The following is a 20,993-nucleotide window of genomic DNA, read 5'->3' on the forward strand; positions in this document are numbered from 1 at the left end:
TTAATAGAAAATATTCAATAATTTTTTTCGTAATAGAAAGTTTTTGATAAATTTTTTATTTAATGGAAAATATTCAATTAATTTTCTTTTTAATAGAAAATATTCAATAAATTTTCTTTTTTAAAAAATATTCAAAAAAATTTCTTTTTAATAGAAATAAATTTTCTTTTAAGTAGCAAATTTTCGATAAATTTTTTTTTAAATAAAAAATCTCTATTTAGTTATCGATAAATATTCTTTGGAATAGAAAATTTTTCATAAAGTTTCTTTTTAATGAAAATATAAAAATAATAATAGAAAATTTTTAATAAATTTTCTTAAAAAAAATCGATTCATTTAGTTTTAGTATAAAATTTTTAATTCGTTTTCCTTTTAGTAAAAAATTATCGATTAAATTAGTTTTTAGTAGAAAATTATCCATTCATTTTCTTTAATAGAAAATATTCGATAAATTTTCTTTTCAATAGAAAATTTTTGATAAATTTCCCTTTTAGTATAAAATTTTCAATAGAAAATTTTTGATAAATTTTCTTTTTAATAAAAAATTTTCGCTAAATTTTCCTCTTAATAGAACATTTTTAATAAATTTTCTTTTTTAATAAAAAAATGTTTGATTTATTTAGTTTTAGTATAAAATTTTCAATAAGTTTTCCTTTTAGTACAAAATATTCGATTAAAATTATTTTTCTTTTTAGTAAAAAATTCATTAATTTTTCTTTAATAGAAAGTATTCGATAAATTTTCTTTTCAATAGAAAATTTTTGATAAATTTTCCTTTTAGTATAAAATTTTCTTTTTAATAAAAAAATTTCACAAAATTAATAGAAAATTTTTAATAGATTTTCTTTTTTAATAAAAAAATGTTCGACTTATTTAGTTTTAGTAAATAGTACTTCCATTTGAAGCCCGATCATTACAGAAATCGGTAGTGACATTTAAGTTCTATAAAATTAAGTTTTGTCGACTTTTGTTGACATAATAGAACATTTAACTTAATTATGAGCCCAAAGCCTTATATGGACGGTACGGTTATATTAGAGCTAGTCAAAATAATGGACCGATTTTAACCATTTTTAATGGACTTCGTCCTTGGGCCAAAAGAAGCGTGAGTGCCAAATTTCATTCAATTATCTCGCTCACAAGGGTTACAAAGACAGCCAGCTTGCCAAACTGCAGACGGACGGTCATGTCTTAATCGACTCAAAAAATGATTCTAAGCCGATTGGTATACTTAAAGTGGGTATAGAACGAATATTTTTATATGTTACAAACCTCATCATAAACTCAATATACCCTCCCCACTAAAGTGTTGTAGAGTATAATTAAGACAGACGGAAATAGTTTAATAGATTTTACTATTTATAAGAGTCTTGAACATAAATATACTTTATAGAACTTAGAAGATTATAATTAGTTGTTTTAAAATTCTTCAGCAACATTTTGTTGTAAAGCATTTCCTTCCAAAAAGCCCCTTTCATAGTTACAAGTTGCAACTATTGAATTATTAACTCCACATAAGAAGAAAGCGAAATATTGTCGAAACATCGCCAAAAACACATACATAAACTTTCATTAATAACTACATATCGTGAGAAATTTCTACCAAATAAAATTGCTTAAGTAAATAAAATATTTTAATTTCAAATTGAAACATTAAACGAAATTATTTTACTTAACATTAACTAAACTAAAAACTATTACAACATCTACTAAGAAAACTATCATTAACTTTTACGTTTAATTGATTTTGTTTTTTTAATTCAAACGAATGTCAATTAAAGTTTCTCTAACAATTGCGTAAACTTTTGAAAATCTCAAGTGTTTACAAAACATTACAAACATTTGACAATTATGACAATATTGTTTGGTAAATTTAATTTGAATTTAAAACGATTTAAAACCATTGCATGTACTATGTAACACATACAAAAAAACTGCATTTAAACTTTAAAACTAAATTAAAGCACTAAAATAACATTAAATTGATTTATTAAAACCACATACCCGCAGAAACTCCTAACAATTAAAATTCCATAAAAACAATACATTAAACCACAATTGCATTAAAAACACACACACATACAAACATACATACTAATTCAAAACTAAATAAAAATATACAAAAATTCGACAAGAAATTCCAAAAAGAAAAAAAAAAAACATTGAAAACAAAAGCAGAATATTTTAATGAGATTAATAGTAAAGTGAGGCCAATAAGATAAGAAAAAAAAAAACGCTAAAAAGTTAAAAACGCCTTCCTAGCTTAAACAACAACAAAATATAACTATTATAAATGATCTAACAAAATAGCAACAACAAAATACTTTATCAACAGAACAACAGCAACCATATCATAAGACGTTTTTGTCTATTATCGTTGTTGAGAGAGAGAAAAAAATACCAAACATATAAACGACAGCAAAAACAAACACTAAACAAATGTTGTTATTTTTGATAAAATGTTGGTTAACGACAACATCAACACTGCGCAACATCAGCCAGCAACAGTTGCTTTATGTTGCAAAAGCTGTAATAAATTCGTTTAGTTTTTCTTCTGTTTTTGCTTCTTTTCTTGGATAAAATAGAAGGAAAAAAATGTCCACAACCATAAAAGTGTAAAAAATTAACCGAAAAAAGTGATTTTGTTTAAACATGTATTTTTAGAAGTTTTTGAATAAAGTCACTTTAACTAAATTAAAATATAAGGAAAAATACTTGTTTTAGTCGAATGATCAACAACGACTAAGTATTATACTACAAAAATATTTTAATAAAATTCTCAGATATAATTTAATTTATATGGGCATTCCAAGCCATCCTTGATAAAAGTCCGTCCTTTTTTCGCAAAATGTTAAGATGAATATTAAAGCTATTAGTGCAACATTTTAAGATTTTAGTTCTAAGGCTGCTTTTTCCATTGGGAGTCTGCCAATGTATTACCCATAATGTTTGCATTGATGTTAAAGTTCTTCGCATAAAATTTGAAGATTCTAACTCAAATAGTTTCTAAGATAAACGAATTTTTCTATTATATTAATATGGGAGGAACCACGCCCTCTTACTGCTAGTACGTTCACTTTTTTCTTTTAATAATCAGATTTACACTAAAGTAACTCCGGCAAAATTTTGAGGAATCTAACTGTTATATTTTCTCAGATATACTGTTTTAATAATTTCTTAATATGCAAGGTGCCACGCCTACTAAAATTATTTCGCCCATTTTCTCCACAACTATTTTTTTTTTGAAGTCAAAGTTGTTCGCTGTTGTAGTATCTATGATATGAGACTTTTAAGAATAACATTGTATGTGGGCGTGGCATTTCGCCTACTTGAAATTGATTAGTTTTTTTCATTTATAGAATATATGTCCCCACAAGGATGGATTTACATAGTGGCAGTTTGAGATTATTTCTTAATATGTAAGGTGCCACGCCCACTGAAATTATCTCGCTCATTTTCTCCACAACTATTCTTATTGATGTTAAAGTTGTCCGCTGTTGCAGTTTCTAAGATATGCGACTTTTAAGACTAATTTTGTATGTGGGTGTGGCATTCCGCCTACTTGAAAATTGATTAGTTTTTTCTTTTATAGAATATATGTCCCTACCTACCTATCTGGATTAACACAGTGGCAGTTTGAGATTATTTCCTCCAGTTGCATCAAAAGTTTCATCAATTCAGCAGGGTAACATCCCCAAGCTCCCCTTCCATTATATCAAATATATTCACTCCCTTGTTGCTGGAGGGGTATATGGTTATAATCCTGTTCCAATTTTTTATGTAAATCCGCATACCCGTGTTACCTCCCAGTGAAACAACCGCAGGGGTTTGCTCTATCGTTTCAGTTGACCACGATAATAACGCTGGAAATGCACCAAAATGGAACCAGTCCGTAAAGTCCCAGATTAATTTTTTTGCGTTTTAAATAGAGATTTTTCAAGAGTTTTGGAAAAGGTGTTTAATTGAATGGTGTTTGGTGGCATTAAATGATCCAAACTGATATTACCAACTAAATGACAAACTTAACCCTACTCTCCAAACATTCAACACTAGTGGGCCATAAACGAAACAAAATACTTAAAAACAAATGATCATAAAAACTATTGGAATAATGTCGTGTTTTCCTTCTTTTTCTATTCAAAAATGAAAAAAATCTCTAGTCTTATCGCATAAAAATAAGTTTCTATTAAACCACAAGAAATAAATTGCATGAATGAATGCCCAAATTGTAACAATATTTCTCAATCATTAAATACCAAAGAGAATTTCAAATAATTGTACGTCCGTTCGTTCGGTTGTCTATCTATCTAACAGCCTGTCTCTCTGTCCGTCTGTCACATGATATGACAAAACACAAACGAAAAAAAGTCAAAAAAAAAAAAAAAAAAAAAAAAAACAGAAGCAACTAGTCTTACTTCAAAAGTAAAACTATAAGTTGAAAAAAGTTCAAATAAAACTTGCTACGCGAACTTTTTTTAAGTTGTCATTGTATTGAAATCATATCATTTTTTTCTACCACCCATTGAAGAAAGATACGACAATAAACGAACAACAACAAAAAAATACACAAACTATTTATAACCCACCTTACTTGAATGCTCACTACTTAGATTTACTAAACATTTAATACAACTACATATTCATAGTTAGTTTGTCTGTCTATTAGTTAGTTAGTATCCAAAGTTGCACTCTAGCTTTAGCATTAACATTTGCTGTAGCAACAGCAACTGTTTTAACTCAACTGTCTTGGCTGTAGGTGCAAAATGTTAAATCAAAGTGTTATAGTGTTGCTGGTTGGTTGTTGCTTGTTTAATATATCTATCGTTTTGTTGTCGTTGCAGTATTATTCTTTACAAAGATTTTCCTTTCATTTATACCCAAGTTCTGTTTTGAACTAAATTGGTTTTTGTACTTGTATTGTCTGCCTATCTGTTATAGTTGTTGTTTCTATTGCACGCGCCTTGTTTTTGTACTTTAAGCTACCTTTAGAATTTGTTGCTCTTGTTGTTGTTTTGCTGTTTCTTGAGTCGTACACATGTTACCGTTGTATTCATTAAAGATAATTTGCTTTTAAAGCTTTTGTGCAGAGATTCGTTATGAAAAGAAAAGCTTTTTTTCAATTCTGCTAAGGTCGTTTAATGATCTCTAGATTAATGGGAGGCTAAAAAAATAAGAGCAAAGCCATAGGGAGTTATTGTAGTTTAAGAGAAAAATCTCTTTTAATTCTACATGAGTAGTCTACTGAGCTATGTATGCTATTTGCATATATTATAACTAGAGTCTAGTCTATAGTCTAATCTATAGTCTAGTCTATAGTCTAGTCTATAGTCTAGTCTATAGTCTAGTCTATAGTCTAGTCTATAGTCTAGTCTATAGTCTATTCTATAGTCTAGTCTATAGTCTAGTCTATAGTCTAGTCTATAGTCTAGTCTATAGTCTAGTCTATAGTCTAGTCTATAGTCTAGTCTATAGTCTAGTCTATAGTCTAGTCTATAGTCTAGTCTATAGTCTAGTCTATAGTCTAGTCTATAGTCTAGTCTATAGTCTAGTCTATAGTCTAGTCTATAGTCTAGTCTATAGTCTAGTCTATAGTCTAGTCTATAGTCTAGTCTATAGTCTAGTCTATAGTCTAGTCTATAGTCTAGTCTATAGTCTAGTCTATAGTCTAGTCTATAGTCTAGTCTATAGTCTAGTCTATAGTCTAGTCTATAGTCTAGTCTATAGTCTAGTCTATAGTCTAGTCTATAGTCTAGTCTATAGTCTAGTCTATAGTCTAGTCTATAGTCTAGTCTATAGTCTAGTCTATAGTCTAGTCTATAGTCTAGTCTATAGTCTAGTCTATAGTCTAGTCTATAGTCTAGTCTATAGTCTAGTCTATAGTCTAGTCTATAGTCTAGTCTATAGTCTAGTCTATAGTCTAGTCTATAGTCTAGTCTATAGTCTAGTCTATAGTCTAGTCTATAGTCTAGTCTATAGTCTAGTCTATAGTCTAGTCTATAGTCTAGTCTATAGTCTAGTCTATAGTCTAGTCTATAGTCTAGTCTATAGTCTAGTCTATAGTCTAGTCTATAGTCTAGTCTATAGTCTAGTCTATAGTCTAGTCTATAGTCTAGTCTATAGTCTAGTCTATAGTCTAGTCTATAGTCTAGTCTATAGTCTAGTCTATAGTCTAGTCTATAGTCTAATCTATAGTCTAGTCTATAGTATAGTCTATAGTCTAGTCTATAGTCTAGTCTATAGTATAGTCTATAGTATAGTCTATAGTCTAGTCTATAGTCTAGTCTATAGTATAGTCTATAGTCTAGTCTATAGTCTAGTCTACAGTCTAGTCTATAGTCTAGTCTATAGAATAGTCTATAGTCTAGTCTATAGTCTAGTCTATAGTCTAGTCTATAGTCTAGTCAATAGTCTAGTCTATAGTCTAGTCTATAGTCTAGTCTATAGTCTAGTCTATATTCTAGTCTATAGTCTAGTCTATAGTCTAGTCTATAGTCTAGTCTATAGTCTAGTCTATAGTCTAGTCTATAGTCTAGTCTATAGTCTAGTCTATAGTCTAGTCTATAGTCTAGTCTATAGTCTAGTCTATAGTCTAGTCTATAGTTTAGTCTATAGTCTAGTCTATAGTCTAGTCTATAGTCTAGTCTATAGTCTAGTCTATAGTCTAGTCTATAGTCTAGTCTATAGTCTAGTCTATAGTCTAGTCTATAATCTAGTCTATAGTCTAGTCTATAGTCTAGTCTATAGTCTAGTCTATAGTCTAGTCTATAGTCTAGTCTATAGTCTAGTCTATAGTCTAGTCTATAGTCTAGTCTATAGTCTAGTCTATAGTCTAGTCTATAGTCTAGTCTATCTAGTCTATAGTCTAGTTATAGTCTAGTCTATAGTCTAGTCTATAGTCTAGTCTATAGTCTAGTCTATAGTCTAGTCTATAGTCTAGTCTATAGTCTAGTCTATAGTCTAGTCTATAGTCTAGTCTATAGTCTAGTCTATAGTCTAGTCTATAGTCTAGTCTATAGTCTAGTCTATAGTCTAGTCTATAGTCTAGTCTATAGTCTAGTCTATAGTCTAGTCTATAGTCTAGTCTATAGTCTAGTCTATAGTCTAGTCTATAGTCTAGTCTATAGTCTAGTCTATAGTCTAGTCTATAGTCTAGTCTATAGTCTAGTCTATAGTCTAGTCTATAGTCTAGTCTATAGTCTAGTCTGTAGTCTAGTCTATAGTCTAGTCTATAGTCTAGTCTATAGTCTAGTCTATAGTCTAGTCTATAGTCTAGTCTATAGTCTAGTCTATAGTCTAGTCTATAGTCTAGTCTATAGTCTAGTCTATAGTCTAGTCTATAGTCTAGTCTATAGTTTAGTCTATAGTCTAGTCTATAGTCTAGTCTATAGTCTAGTCTATAGTCTAGTCTATAGTCTAGTCTATAGTCTAGTCTATAGCCTAGTCTATAGCCTAGTCTATAGTCTACTCTATAGTCTAGTCTATAGTCTAGTCTATAGTCTAGTCTATAGTCTAGTCTATAGTCTAGTCTATAATCTAGTCTATAGTCTAATCTATAGTCTAGTCTATAGCCTAGTCTATAGTCTAGTCTATAGTCTAGTCTATAGCCTAGTCTATAGTCTAGTCTATAGTCTAGTCTATAGTCTAGTCTATAGTCTAGTCTATAGTCTTGGTACATTAGGTCTACCATTTCCCTTCGAAAGTTGTTTCACTTAAAATTAAAGATAATTTCTTAACTGCTCTTTGATTAAACCAAACATATATACATACGTAAGTATACCATAAACAAGAGAGCTGCATACCATGTGCGCAGACGTATTTGTGTTAAGAGAACTCAAAACTTGGTACTCTGCAAAACTTGGCTTAACTTTTAAAATCTTGGTTTATACAGAAACAGAAACAGAAAATACCAATACAATAAAACACCAAAGTTTAAACTGAGACTTATTATTTTAACCAAGACTTAGCGAAGTACACACATGCAATTATCTACACATATATGTGAAGTGGTAGATTCAAGCAGCTGATTCTTTAGATATGTATGGGTAGAAAGCACGTACGATGGTGGTGTTTATTATGGTTTAATAGTGTTAGTAGTGGTGGTTGTTGGCTTCTATGAATATTAGTTATGTTGAAGTGGATTTTGTATAATTTCTGCGCACTTGAAAGCTAAAAAAATTTGTGTATTTTTTAGGTTCCACTTAAGACAGTCGAGTTAACAAACAAACAGTTTAAGAAAAGTGCTCGTGCGCAAAGCACGCAAAAGCGGTAAAATAGAAAAATTCAACAAAAATTAAGAAAAATTAAATAATTTGGTTTTGAATATATATATAAACAAATTAACAAGTATATTATAAAAAAAATTCAACAAAAAAAATGTGGACTAGTAACGAATAATATAATAAACATTTCTTTAAAAAAAATATTTTAACAATATTTAAGAAATTTTAAAAAGAAAGTGTTTGTTAGTTAAATGCTGCACTTAAAACTGTTTTTAAACAACTTTATATTTTAAACTATTTTTTTTCGTTTCTTTTGGCAAAACATTAATTATACGAAAAAAAAGTAAAACAGTTTCTTTGAATAAAATACGAAATAAAAAAGAAACTGAAAAACTCGCGTGGAAAATTTTCCCCTCTTTATCAACAATTTTCTTTTAATGTTTATTTTGTGTGTTTTTGTTTTAAAACTAAACATTAGTTTTCCCTCTCCTCAACAAATTTGGAAAATCTAACGTGTTTTCTTCAACTAAACGAGTAGTGTTTGTTACACTTGCTACAAAATCTAAATCTTCAGACATCAGCGTCATTGATTTTTCATTTGTGCAACAATATTTTTTTGTTTTCTGTTACCATTTCATGTTGCAGTTTGGAGTGCGTTTTGAGTTTTATAAAACTACAAACAACATCATTTTTCATAGACTATCAACAAATTCACTTACTTGGAAACTTTAGCTGCATATGTGAAAAATAAGAAAATCTTGTTGTAAATCGATTGCTGCAACTTACTTCTACAACAACTCTACCATATATACTCTAACATCAAACATAAAACTAATAACAACAACTACAACGTCTTATTACAACATAACTACCACATTTTGAAGCAAGAAAAGAAACAAAACAAAAAAAAAAAAGTAAAATAAAGCAAAAAGAAAATCAGTGCAACAACTATAACGAATAAATAATAATAACAACGACGAAAAAAAAAATAAATATAATATTGCAATTTTTTAATTCAACGTGTAAATAAAATCATAAAGTGCATTATTGTGTTTTTTAAGAAAAAAGAAATATTGAAGAAGAAAAAAAATCACAAATAATTTTTGTTTTCAAAACATACAGCAAAAAAAAATTGAAGAAGAAATAAGAAATAGTTGCATTAATTGTTGTTGCATTTTGGAAAATTTGTGGTGTGAATATTTTTTTGCCTTTTGTTTTCCAATTCGCGTGAACTTTATTTCATAAAACTATTTCGAACTTATACAATTTTTGTTTTGTTTTGAGATTTCAACATTACCAAACGTCTTCAAATCAGCATAATAAATACATAAATTAACAGACATCAACATGTGTTTACTACAAAATCTTTACACCATATTATGGTTATTTGGATTATTCTGTGTGATTAGCAATACAGGTAAGAAAATGTTTATGTATGATAAAATGATTTTAATTTAAAGTTCATTACATTTTGGTATATATTTGTATTTCTTTTGAATAAAAATTGCCTAATTTTTGCTAACGGCTAATTTATTCTCAGAATGACTTTTTCAGTTTCCTTCTAAATGTTAGACAATTTTAAGTTTTCGATTAAGCTGTCGATTTAGCGTTATATAAATATATTAATAAATAAACATTAAAAAAAAAAGAAAAAAATGTTTTTAAATTTTTTTTCCAAAGTTTTTATACAATTTTTTTTTATTTTTTTCCTCAAAATTTTTTTCATATTTTTTTAATAAAGAATATTTCAGAAATGTAATTTTCCATTAAAAGTTTTAACAGTTTCACAAAAAAATCTTCAACTTTGCAACATCTTGTTTAAATTTGTGTTTGTTTCTTAAGTCTTTTGTTTTTCTACTACATACTCCCATTTTTTATAACAAAAATCAATAAAAAGGTGGTCTACCGATGAAGTAATTATGTTTGTAATATTTAGAAATATTAGTTTTATTCGCACAAGGTATAACAATTCTGGGTCCGTATATTACAACACTGTAGACATGTCCGTCTATCAGTTGAAATGACTATAGGTCCATAACCATATAACAGTACTTTAGGGTCTCTTCACAACATTAAGAATAAACAAAACGAAATATCATATTATTATAATAAAATTGCAAGAAACGTCTTGTTTTGATTTGTGTTTGTTTCCTAAGTCTTTTGTTTTTTAAACTAAATCCTCTAAATTTTAATAACAAAAATCAATAAAATGCATAGAATCATATATATGGAAGTTTAGTAATTATGTTAGTAACATAAATATTAGTTTTATTCGCACAAAGTATAGCAATTCTAGGTCCATATTATAAAACGTTTAAGTCATGTCCGTCGATCCATAACAGTTTTTCAGGAACTTGTCACAACTTTAAGAATATACAAAAACTTCTTGTTTTGATTTGTGTTTGTTTCTTAAGTCTTTTGTTTTTCTTCTACCTATCAATTTTTATAATATAAAAAAAGTTTTATAAAACCAAAAGCCGACCTTATGTATAGTTTAAATCACCCAGTATTTGACTTTATTCATCAGACTTAGATTAAAGAGACTAGTGCAAAGAATTTATTTGAAACAATAATAATTAAAATTCCTCTAACTAATTTCGTGAAGATGGAATCATTATTGGCCCTTATAACTTTTTGTAAAGAATATTATGAAATTACCATAAAATATGACAAATATTATTTGTTTTAAGATTTTTATCAAAATTTATTCAAATTATGTACAGTTCGGTTCATAAATAACCACAAGTTCTATAAATGACCTTTCTACTGATATGTGAAATACCACGCATCATTGAAAACTTATATTTACACGAATAACTTTTCGAAATTCACTCACAAATGAACAATTTTTGAAATAAATAAATTCTTTCAATAGTTATTGTGGAAGTAGGAAATCTTGTATATTTATTATTATATTACTTAACTAAAATATCATGTCTTTGAAAAAAGAAATTCTTTAAAAAAAATATTCAATTTAAATATTATAAAACTATTCACTGTGTTAAATAAATTATTGCCCAAAGAAATTTTGACCAATTTTTGAAGACCAATTTGTTACTCATAAATAATTTAAATTGTGTTCTCTAGAGGGTAAAAGATATATAAGTTTCCGCTTTAATTTAACCATTGTTCGTTACTGCATTCTTAGTTTTTTATTAATTTATAAACTTTCACAAATGTGGAAAAATATTAAGGGTTTTCATTTAAACGCTTAAGTTTCCCATTTGTGCAAGTGGGCAAGTTTATTTGACTTGTTTCATGAAATCCCTGTTCAAATTCTGTTCAATTACAATATTTATAAACACCTTAATATAATGTCAAACAAAATCAAAAAATAATAAAAAAAATAACAATAGCGAACGGATTTATTAAATGAACAATGTGTTTGCGCAAGTTTTTTAGTCTAAATAGTCGCTCAAACTTATAAGGGTTGTGCAAATAAATTTTCATATAAGTCAATTGCTAGAATGGAAACATGTACAGGTTGTACAGTTTTGAACGTTTAAATGAAAACCCTTATTTTTTATTTTTTGAATATTTAACATTTTGTGTCGAAATTATTCATTTTAATAATGAAAACGTTTATCAAAAACGAACATTTAATAAAAAATTACTCAGCCATTTATTTTCATCCATTTTTGGGACCAATTTGCCCAATGATAAGTAATAGAACTCTTTTAAAATAACAGACGAATATGACTACATCGTTTCCTCCGAAAGCTTAGATTCAAAATATGCTAACTTCTGAAATTAGGATATTATAAACTCAATGCCCAAACATGTTCCTTTTTATCACTTTATATATATTACGAAGAATTATTTCTATTATATTAAAGAATTTAATATCACTTCCATTAGGCCCTATTGTATTTTAGTAATAACAACTTAATTTCGGGAATTTGTGTTAGTGTTTTAGTCTAGTAAAACGGAGGTGGTGAACTCGATTTCTTACTGAGGCACTGCTTAAGAAGTCCTTTTAAACTAACTAACGAGTGGCCTCCGGTAGGTAAGTGTTCTAGTCTAGTAGACCGGGTTTGATTCCCAGTTGAGGCACTGCTTAAGAATTCCTATTTCTTCGGATTTGATGTATATATACATCCTCCTTTCAAACTAAATAACAAAAATAATGCTATCACACGCACAGGAATGACGAATGTAGGAGATTTGTGAGCTCGCAATCCTTATATATATCCTTCTGATCCTACATTAGTATATAAAGTATTTCTGTCTTTGTGTAATTGTTAAAGTGTCTTTCTTGATTAGGTTATGTTTACTTTGTTACAGCAGAGCATCCTTTGTATACGAAACGATTTCTTGACTTACTTATGGAGATCATGCTTCGATCTAGAGGAATTGTATTAATAATGAGCCAATGATTAAAAGAGCCACACTACAGCTACATATCCTTCTGATAGTGTCAAATGAATGTTCTCATAAATGTGTCATATAAATGTTTTATATTACGGATTGAATAATGATGTATAGAAAGTTTAGGGATAACCTCTGTTAATGCATGCCCTACCTCACTGCGTCATATATATAAGAAACAAAGTGTAGACTTCTTTATGGCATCTACTAGGTGCTGATGTCAAACAACATAATCATCACAGGCAGTTGATATTATAGGAACAGGATGTGTATCATAGTCAGAAATGTGTAGACTCACACTCCACCGATACATCCTTTTAATGGAGTCGGATGTTCTCATTGATATGACATATAATAAGTTCATGTTATCGAATGATAATGGCATGTAAAGTATTTTTGTTATTATGTAATTCTTAAAATTTTATTATTGGAACGGTTATGTTTCGGAATTTACGTTGTTAAAGGCTCTCCTACCGCCGTACGTCCTGTGTGTAAGAAACGATCACTTGACTTATTTATAAAGATCGTACTGTAATCTAGCTCATACAGAACAGAAGCAATCTCAGTAGTCAGTTTGAGTTAGTTGTGAATATGAAAGTTTTAATATTATTACAAATATAAACAACAAAGGGTTTGTAATAAATGTGTTTTAAATTTTTGCTGCCTTAGTGTAAATACATCAGGTGTTATTTATTCACCATAGATATTTAAAGAAAATATCTCGGCACAAAATCAAAGAAAATCCCATTGTACATAAGTAAAATCCTTGAATCATTTGTCAATATTGGGAGCAAGATCATTGTTCCAATCTGAACAATATTACTTTTCAAACATCTAAACATCTATTGTTATTCATCAGCTTTTATAATACTGAAATTTTTTGAATGCATTTTTGTTTATTTTAAATTCTTCCAAATTTCAAGTGAATAATAATTTATTTCATTACATTATGGTCACGTTGCCTTAAAGAATTTTCATTTTATTCCCAATTTCATATTTGTAATAGTAAAAAAAACTTTCAATTATTAACTACTAAAAATTTCTAATTGTTATATTATTAAAAACTCACAATGTATGTGATATAAAAATTCATTGGAATTTATTATTAATTAACTGCCTTTGTTTCAATTCTATAAAAAATTTCGTCATACAAAAGTCATGCAGTAGACTTCCTTGTATACTCTAGCTAAATCGCCCAAGAAAACTTTTACTTTCTGCTGTTGAAGAAAAAAAAAAACGTAAAAAAACTTTCAATTTCAGTTTTCTTGTATTACAAAACATTCTGTTGTACATATTACATAGTTTTATTAAACAATTGTTTATATATTTTTTCTTTTTTTTATTATTGTTATTTTCCATATGAATGTATATGAAAAAATGTAGAGTATGTATATGTATAAACAACATAAAACAATTATGCAGACCTACGACCAGTCTGCCAGTCAGTTAGTCCATAACTACTGAGCACTTCACACTTTAGCTGGCACATATTACTTACTTACACTCACATAAATATATTACTTTTCTTTATGAAAAAATAAAATGCAAATTATATAGTTTTGTACTTAGTACTAGTTGTACTATAAGTATATAAAATAAACAACAAAAACATTTATAATTTCTAATTACAAGCACGTAATACAAGTAATCGACATGTGTTCCACTTTCATTTACTTTTTTGTTTTTAAGTTTGAGACCATTTTATTTCTTGTTGTGGAACTTTTTTTATTTTACTTGCATTTTATTCAGTTGATTTAGTAACTGCATTTTTTTTAAACAAATTTAAATGCATTTACTATCTTTTTTTCCTTCTATAAATAAATATGCATATTATTTTGAAATTTATTGTAGTGGCTTGTTTTTTTTAACTTCTTATCTTAATTTACTGTTTTTATTCAATATTAATTTATGAAATGGTAACAAGTTATTGGTAGACACATTTTGTTTTTTCTACTGTAAAACAGGAAGAAATTAGGATTTAATAATAATTATAATTATCACAAAGTCAGTATGCAAATTAAAGGCATATAAATTTTTATATGTTGTAGAAAAAAGAAAAGATAAAACACACTTGACAGTAAATATGCATTTCCAAGTTGAAGTAATCAACAGCCAGTTAAAATAGAAAAATTGCAAAAAATTATTAATAATATATTTATATATTACAAAATCTAGATATAAGTTAATATGTTTTTTTGTGTAAATTTATATGTTATAATATTTTTTATTAACAAATTAGTATTAACATTTTAACACATGCAAACAGACAATTGTCTTAAAGTTATTAACTATAATTAAAACATTTGTATAACACATGATTAGCTGAAAATTAACTGCTTCCGATATATAGCAAAATTTGTTATCGATACAGAAATGTTGCAAACATTTTTTTTGCTTTCAACAATGTCCGTCTGTCTATCCATTAACTCAATTTGTTTGAATTTTCATTTGACATTTTCTCGGCTCTTAGGTTAAGGTCTAGATTACGTGGGTTGTAAGCTAGATAGTGCCTTCACTAGGAAGCCTTAAGGCCCATTGTGAAACCATTAGAATTGCCATATCTTACGTTGAGTGAATGGTTTCTCTCCCTAATTTCGTTGACTACTTGGTTTTTCCTCGCATAGGTTTTAGGTACATAGGTCGCAAGCTAGTTAACGAGTTGGCTAGGAAGTCTTAAGGCCCATTGTAATACCCTTAGAAGTGCCATTAACTTATGTTGAAAGAATGCTTTCCCTCCGTGCAGATCAGTCAGTGTTTCTAATAAAATCGATTTACTAGTAACGCATCTCTGAGACAATCCAGATCATGAAAAAAAGCTCTACCAAGATAAAGTCTGTGCTCTTGTAAGGCTAGGCACTCACATACTTACACATACATATTGAACCAATTACACTTCTTTTTGTCCAAGCTCTCTTCTTTGTAACCCATACGTCCATTCATACAGTGCCCTGTAATAACAGTTAGAAGTCTAATAAGGTTCTTACTAAGAGATAAAAGAGTTCTGGTCATTTTTGTTGTCAGAGAGTCTCGATATTCTACAAGTGGTGATATTTGACCACATTGAATTCCTCTTCACTCAAAGACTCACTCACCTATCAATTTTGATAGAGTCACAAGGGTTAAGTCTAGAGAGGATCATTCTTTCCGCACTAAAATCGATTGATATTTTGAGGCGATGAAGTATTCAAATCAATTAAAAGGGAGACTGTTTAGAACAAGGTCTGAACCATAAAGCAATGTAAAATAATATTATGGGACTTATCAGCTACATGTTCAAATAAAATGTTTATTTGCTTTCAAAAAAGTCCGTCTATCCATAGACTGAAATTAGTTAGAATTTCCATTTGAAATGTTTTCCAATCTTTATACGCTAAAAAAAAACTGTTCACTTTTTGAGAAAAATGAAACAGCATTCGGAGCAAAGTCATGAAGTCATAAAGAAATCAAACCAAGTGAAGTTTATCTCACAGTGATAGAGAGAGGGCTCTCTGAAAAAGGTCTGAACCATAAGGACGTTGAAAACTTACTTATAATTTCATTATAAATAGCTTTACAACATGAATTCAAATAGACTCAATTTAGTTTGAATATTGGTTTAAAAGAATCAAACCAAGTGAAGTTTATCTCACAGTGGGAGAAAGAGAGGGCGTTTAGAGCAATGTCTGAACCATAAGGCGTGTGAAAATTTACCAAAAATAGCTTTTTATCGAGGATAATTTGTTATCGATACGGAAATGTTGAAAACATTTTTATTTGCCTTTCAACAATGTCTCTCTGTCTATCCATAAACTCAATCTTGTTTGAATTTCTTTTTGACATTTTCACATTTTTCGGCTCTTAGTTTAAGGTCTAGATTACGTTGGTTGCAAGCTAGATAGTGCCTTCACTAGGAAGCCTTAAGACCTATTGTGAAACCATTAGAATTGCCATATTTTACGTTGAGAGAATGGTTTCTCTCCCTAATTTCGTTGACTACTTGGCGTGTGAAATTTTACCAAAAATAGCTTTTTATTAGGTGTCCCAATATTCTTGGATTTTTTAGTCAATGATCTTTTCTAACGGATTATTTACATTTGGTAAATGTTTCCTAAGGTGCTATTGGTCATACAAGATATAGAGTGTTCACTTTACATCATGAATACTTGAAATTGCTATTGATTTATCAAGGTCTATCAGTTTTTATTTGAATGGTAGCCAATTTTCCTGCTTTTCGAAGAATCCTGCTGCTCGCTAACATTCTAAAGTTGCTGCTCGAGCAGCTCTCTAAAATGTTGTTAGCTTTTGTTGAGTTTGACAAACTGTCATAGAGTAATGTTGTCAATTTCTTATCTTCCAAATTACACAGTACAGGACATGTCTTGTTCTCTTTAAAATGTTGTTGGCTCTTGAGATTGCTTCACTCATCACCAAAGAATATGTTAAATAATATATAAAGCAATTTTAACTAATCTTCGTATGATTCTAGTACTATGATACAGTCACCACAAACTGCCTGGTATTGCGAACTACAATTTAGTTTTTCAAATAGTATTATTAAAATTTCACATTATTTTAAAGCTGCAATCTAGTTTTCCTATATATCTGTATATTCATAACATACATCGTTTATTTAGCATATAAAATGCATCAGTATTAATATATTTCTTTATATTTATTTAACCAAATACAAAATATTTGTTAAGTGGAAATTTCCATATAAAATATAATAACCAATTCCAAAATTTGTATATTTTTCTATCTAAATGACAAAATATGAAGAAGTGTGAAAAAACATATGTATGTTTTTGCATAAATTATTTGTTTTTTAATCTGGACAGTTTGAGTCACTGATTTTTCTCCACAATAATTGTTTTGCTATATTAAAGACTTTTAATATTTTGGTTTAATTTCATTTTTCTCAGAAACTTCTTGTGTCTTTCTAAAATAAATAATTTTGTAATAAAAAATCAATCAACATATTCTATTCTGATAGCAAGATATGCGTTTAAAACAAAATATGCAAAAATATGCAAAAACAAATCAATGTCATTTTATTGCAAATTCTTTGATTTAAAAGGAAAAATAGTTATTTTGAGTTACTGATTCTAAACATGTATTTACCTAGAAATCCTTGCCCTGATGATCGGTATGCTCTTGCATATGACCATGAAACATTAACGCTTGATCAATGTTACGAAATGATGTTAATTAACTTTGAAATTAATCATCGATGTTTTATTAAAAAGCTGTCTTCATTTAAAGTATAAGTCTCATGACAATATATTGATTGTCCTACAAGGTAGTGGGAGTTCACACCTCTCAACTATGTGTTGCAAAACCATATGGCGTCAGTAATTTTGTTTCGAATTCCTTTGACGAGTTCTAAAAAGCTTTTTCCTTCTTCTAGTTTAAAACTAATAATCTATTCATTATATGTACATATATTTCCTTGTTTGTCAAGAGAAGTGAAAGTAGAGTTTTCAACTTAAAAACATTATGGTCTTTTAAGTTTCGAACTCATGATATCGTTGGGTAATAACCTCCAAGGTAGTTAAGACACCTCTGTGACGTCAGCAGATTTTCCTTTTCAAACTGATGCTAAAGTCATTTTATATTTCCTTGTTTTCAAAATAAATAAAACTTACGGTTTCAACATAAAAATTTATTGTCTTCAAGTTTTAAACTTATGACTTCATTAGTTAATGTCCTCCAAGGTAGTGAGAGTTGACACCTGTTGGCTATTTCGAGACTGTATGACGTCAGTAATTTTATATCGAATCCTCATTTTCAATTGTCATTATATATATTTCCCTGTTTTCAACTTTTTGTCACTGAAATTTTGAACACTTGATTTTGTTGGTTAATATCCATCAAACAGACAAAAATCATAAAAAGCCCGTTTGTCGATGTTTGTCTCTTTCTCTTAATTATTTACAATTTACTCAATAAACTTCTTTTGTGGTCCCTATTAATAGTTTCTTGAACTTATATCATCTAATATTTAGTCTAATATTTGGTCCAACCTCTAACTTGGATCTAGCAATACATTATTGATTCCCCACAGGCTTCTGTGTAAGGATTCCTTTTGATCAGTAATTTAAATGTGAATTTAGCCAGGGATTGTATTTATAGTACTAAGAGCTGTAAAGTAAAGCCTTTGAACGTTAATCCAAGCGATGAATGTAATAAAAATAATCAAACAATTTTAAAGAGAGATATAGTAGATGAGCAAAGTGAGTGTTAAACAATATTTTTACATTTCAAGTTCATGTCTTAAATCTTTTGTTTTAAATCAACTAATAAAAACTAACAAAAACTAATAGATTTCAGAGAAAAACTAATAATAATGATACATTTAACATATTTTAAGTTTGTAGCTTAAGTCTTTTGTTTTTTTTTTTTTTTTCTTAATAAAATGTAAACAGAATTTAACACTTTATTAGTGTCTTAACATTAAAATAACATTTTAATAAATGTTATGGTCTTTAGAAAAAAAAAACATTTATCAATTAGCATAAACAAGTTACAATTTTATCTATACCGAAAAAAACAGTTAATTTACAATTTCTGTAAAGAACCTAAACCGTTATTTCATTCACAAAAAAAAGATTAACCTTTAACATAAAAAGCAATAATAAAAAAACAAAGTGTGATAAAAACCAAGGCAACAAACTTTAAATCACTGACGTTTTTATTAAAGCAAAATGTTTAATCTTGAGTGTATAAAAAAAAACCATAACAAATATTAATATTTTAACAACTTTCTTTGTCACCTTTTGTTATGACAGACAAATCTTACTTTCATTCATACAATAAATGACAGACACATACACACACAAAACAAAATATGAAATACTTTAAATATATTTTGTTTTGTTTAATTTTTATTTTCCTAAACAAATGTGTGATTCACAATCATTCTTTACACCTACTGTCTGAGGAGTACAAAGATAATAAAGATTTAAACAAATAAATGTTAAGCTAATGAAAGTAAAATTTTAAACGATTAAATAAATTTAAAAAAAGACTAAAAAGAAATGCAAAAGATTGAAATAAAAAAATACAAATTTAAAATACTAAAAAATAAAAGTGTTAGCAAATTAATATATACCCACAGCTGATGATTTCATATTTAGTCAATGACTTAAAGAAAGAAGAGTTAAAAAAACTTGCTGAAGAGTAGACGCTTTAAGCTGTTGTTTTAATAATTATTTATAAAATATTTTAAAAATTAAGGTGGAACATTTGCTTAAACATTTGCTAATATGTAACACTTTTTTATTATTATTGGCTGCTTTTGGCTTTAGTTTATTATTTTTTTTCTGTTGCTTTAACTATGTTAGTAAAATTTTGGTTTAGAGTTTTTTTGTAGCAAATATTTTATATTTAATTTCTTTTGCTGTGTTTTTTCTTTGGGTTAATAAACTTTTTTATAACTTAATTTTTTAACATTTCTCTTTATTAAGTCTTTTATTTGTGGTTTTAATTAATTAATACAATTTGTTTAAATTAAATTTGTGTTTGTGTGTGAGTACGCTAAGTTTGCAAATAAATTTTCTGCAATTTTCTTTTGATCGGTAATTTTGTAAGATAACACTGTGCTGCAAAAACAAAAAAGAAAAACATTAACAAAAAACTTAGTTAAGTAGAAGATATGAAAAGTTTGGATAGACGGACGGACAAATATAATATGTATGTAGATCTATTAACATCCATGTGATTCTGCAAACTAAATTTTCAGCTGTTATTTATTATTTTAATGAAAATTTCTAGATAAACAAAAGACTTAAGAAACAAACATAAAACACTTAATAAACAAAAGATTTAAGAAACAAACCTGAAACAATTTTTATTCATTTCACTTAAATGTTTAAAGGTTTATAATGAAATCAATCTTAAACATTTTTATATATTTAAAAACTGTTCCATCATTGTAATTATTTTCTACTGTTAAAAGAAAACAATACTCTAAAAGATTTTCAGCTTTGTAATGTTTGTTTAAACATTTTAACATGCTGTTACTTTTAACACTAAAAACTCTGTTGCTGTTAATTTTTTCTATTCTAAATTATGCCATAATTATATTATACTGAAAATATTCATGACATTTGTGTGGCATCTTTTGTATAAATTAAATAAAGTCTTATGAAAACAGAAAGGTAAACGGAAATATTATTATTATTAAGTAAGAAATTGTAAGACTGGTTCCCTTTTCCTAACACCAACAAGCTTGTCAAGTGTTTGAAAGTATCTAATTGGTTATTTGATTTTTTTCTAATTATTTACAGAAATACAAATATTTTTCTTGATTTACAAAAAAAAATTATATTCATTTAAAATGAAATCAAATGAGTTTTATGTCTTGGTTTCTAGTTTTATGTCTTGTTTTCTAGTAATAAAAAGCAGAATGATGTCCATTTTAAAAAT

The 20,993-nt window shown here is 27.9% G+C and overlaps 1 protein-coding gene across 20 annotated transcripts in view; it reads left to right on the plus strand.

The window, feature by feature from the left end:
* Positions 1-8,208: 8,208 nt before the first annotated feature.
* Positions 8,209-20,993, plus strand: part of LOC111675199 (putative mediator of RNA polymerase II transcription subunit 26) — a 163,856-nt gene continuing 151,071 nt past the window's right edge. For 7 of the 20 annotated variants that reach the window (XM_046948061.1, XM_046948065.1, XM_046948071.1 and 4 more), the window contains exon 1: positions 8,210-9,636. In XM_046948061.1, coding sequence (XP_046804017.1) covers positions 9,567-9,636 — 70 coding nt within the window. In that variant the 5' untranslated portion in view covers positions 8,210-9,566. Of the gene's footprint in view, positions 9,637-20,993 lie in introns of all 20 variants that reach the window. The other 13 variants (XM_046948088.1, XM_046948094.1, XM_046948108.1 and 10 more) reach the window with 4 other exon arrangements.

This window comes from Lucilia cuprina, chromosome 2 (assembly GCF_022045245.1).
Source record: "Lucilia cuprina isolate Lc7/37 chromosome 2, ASM2204524v1, whole genome shotgun sequence".
NCBI classification, from domain to species: Eukaryota; Metazoa; Arthropoda; class Insecta; order Diptera; family Calliphoridae; genus Lucilia; species Lucilia cuprina.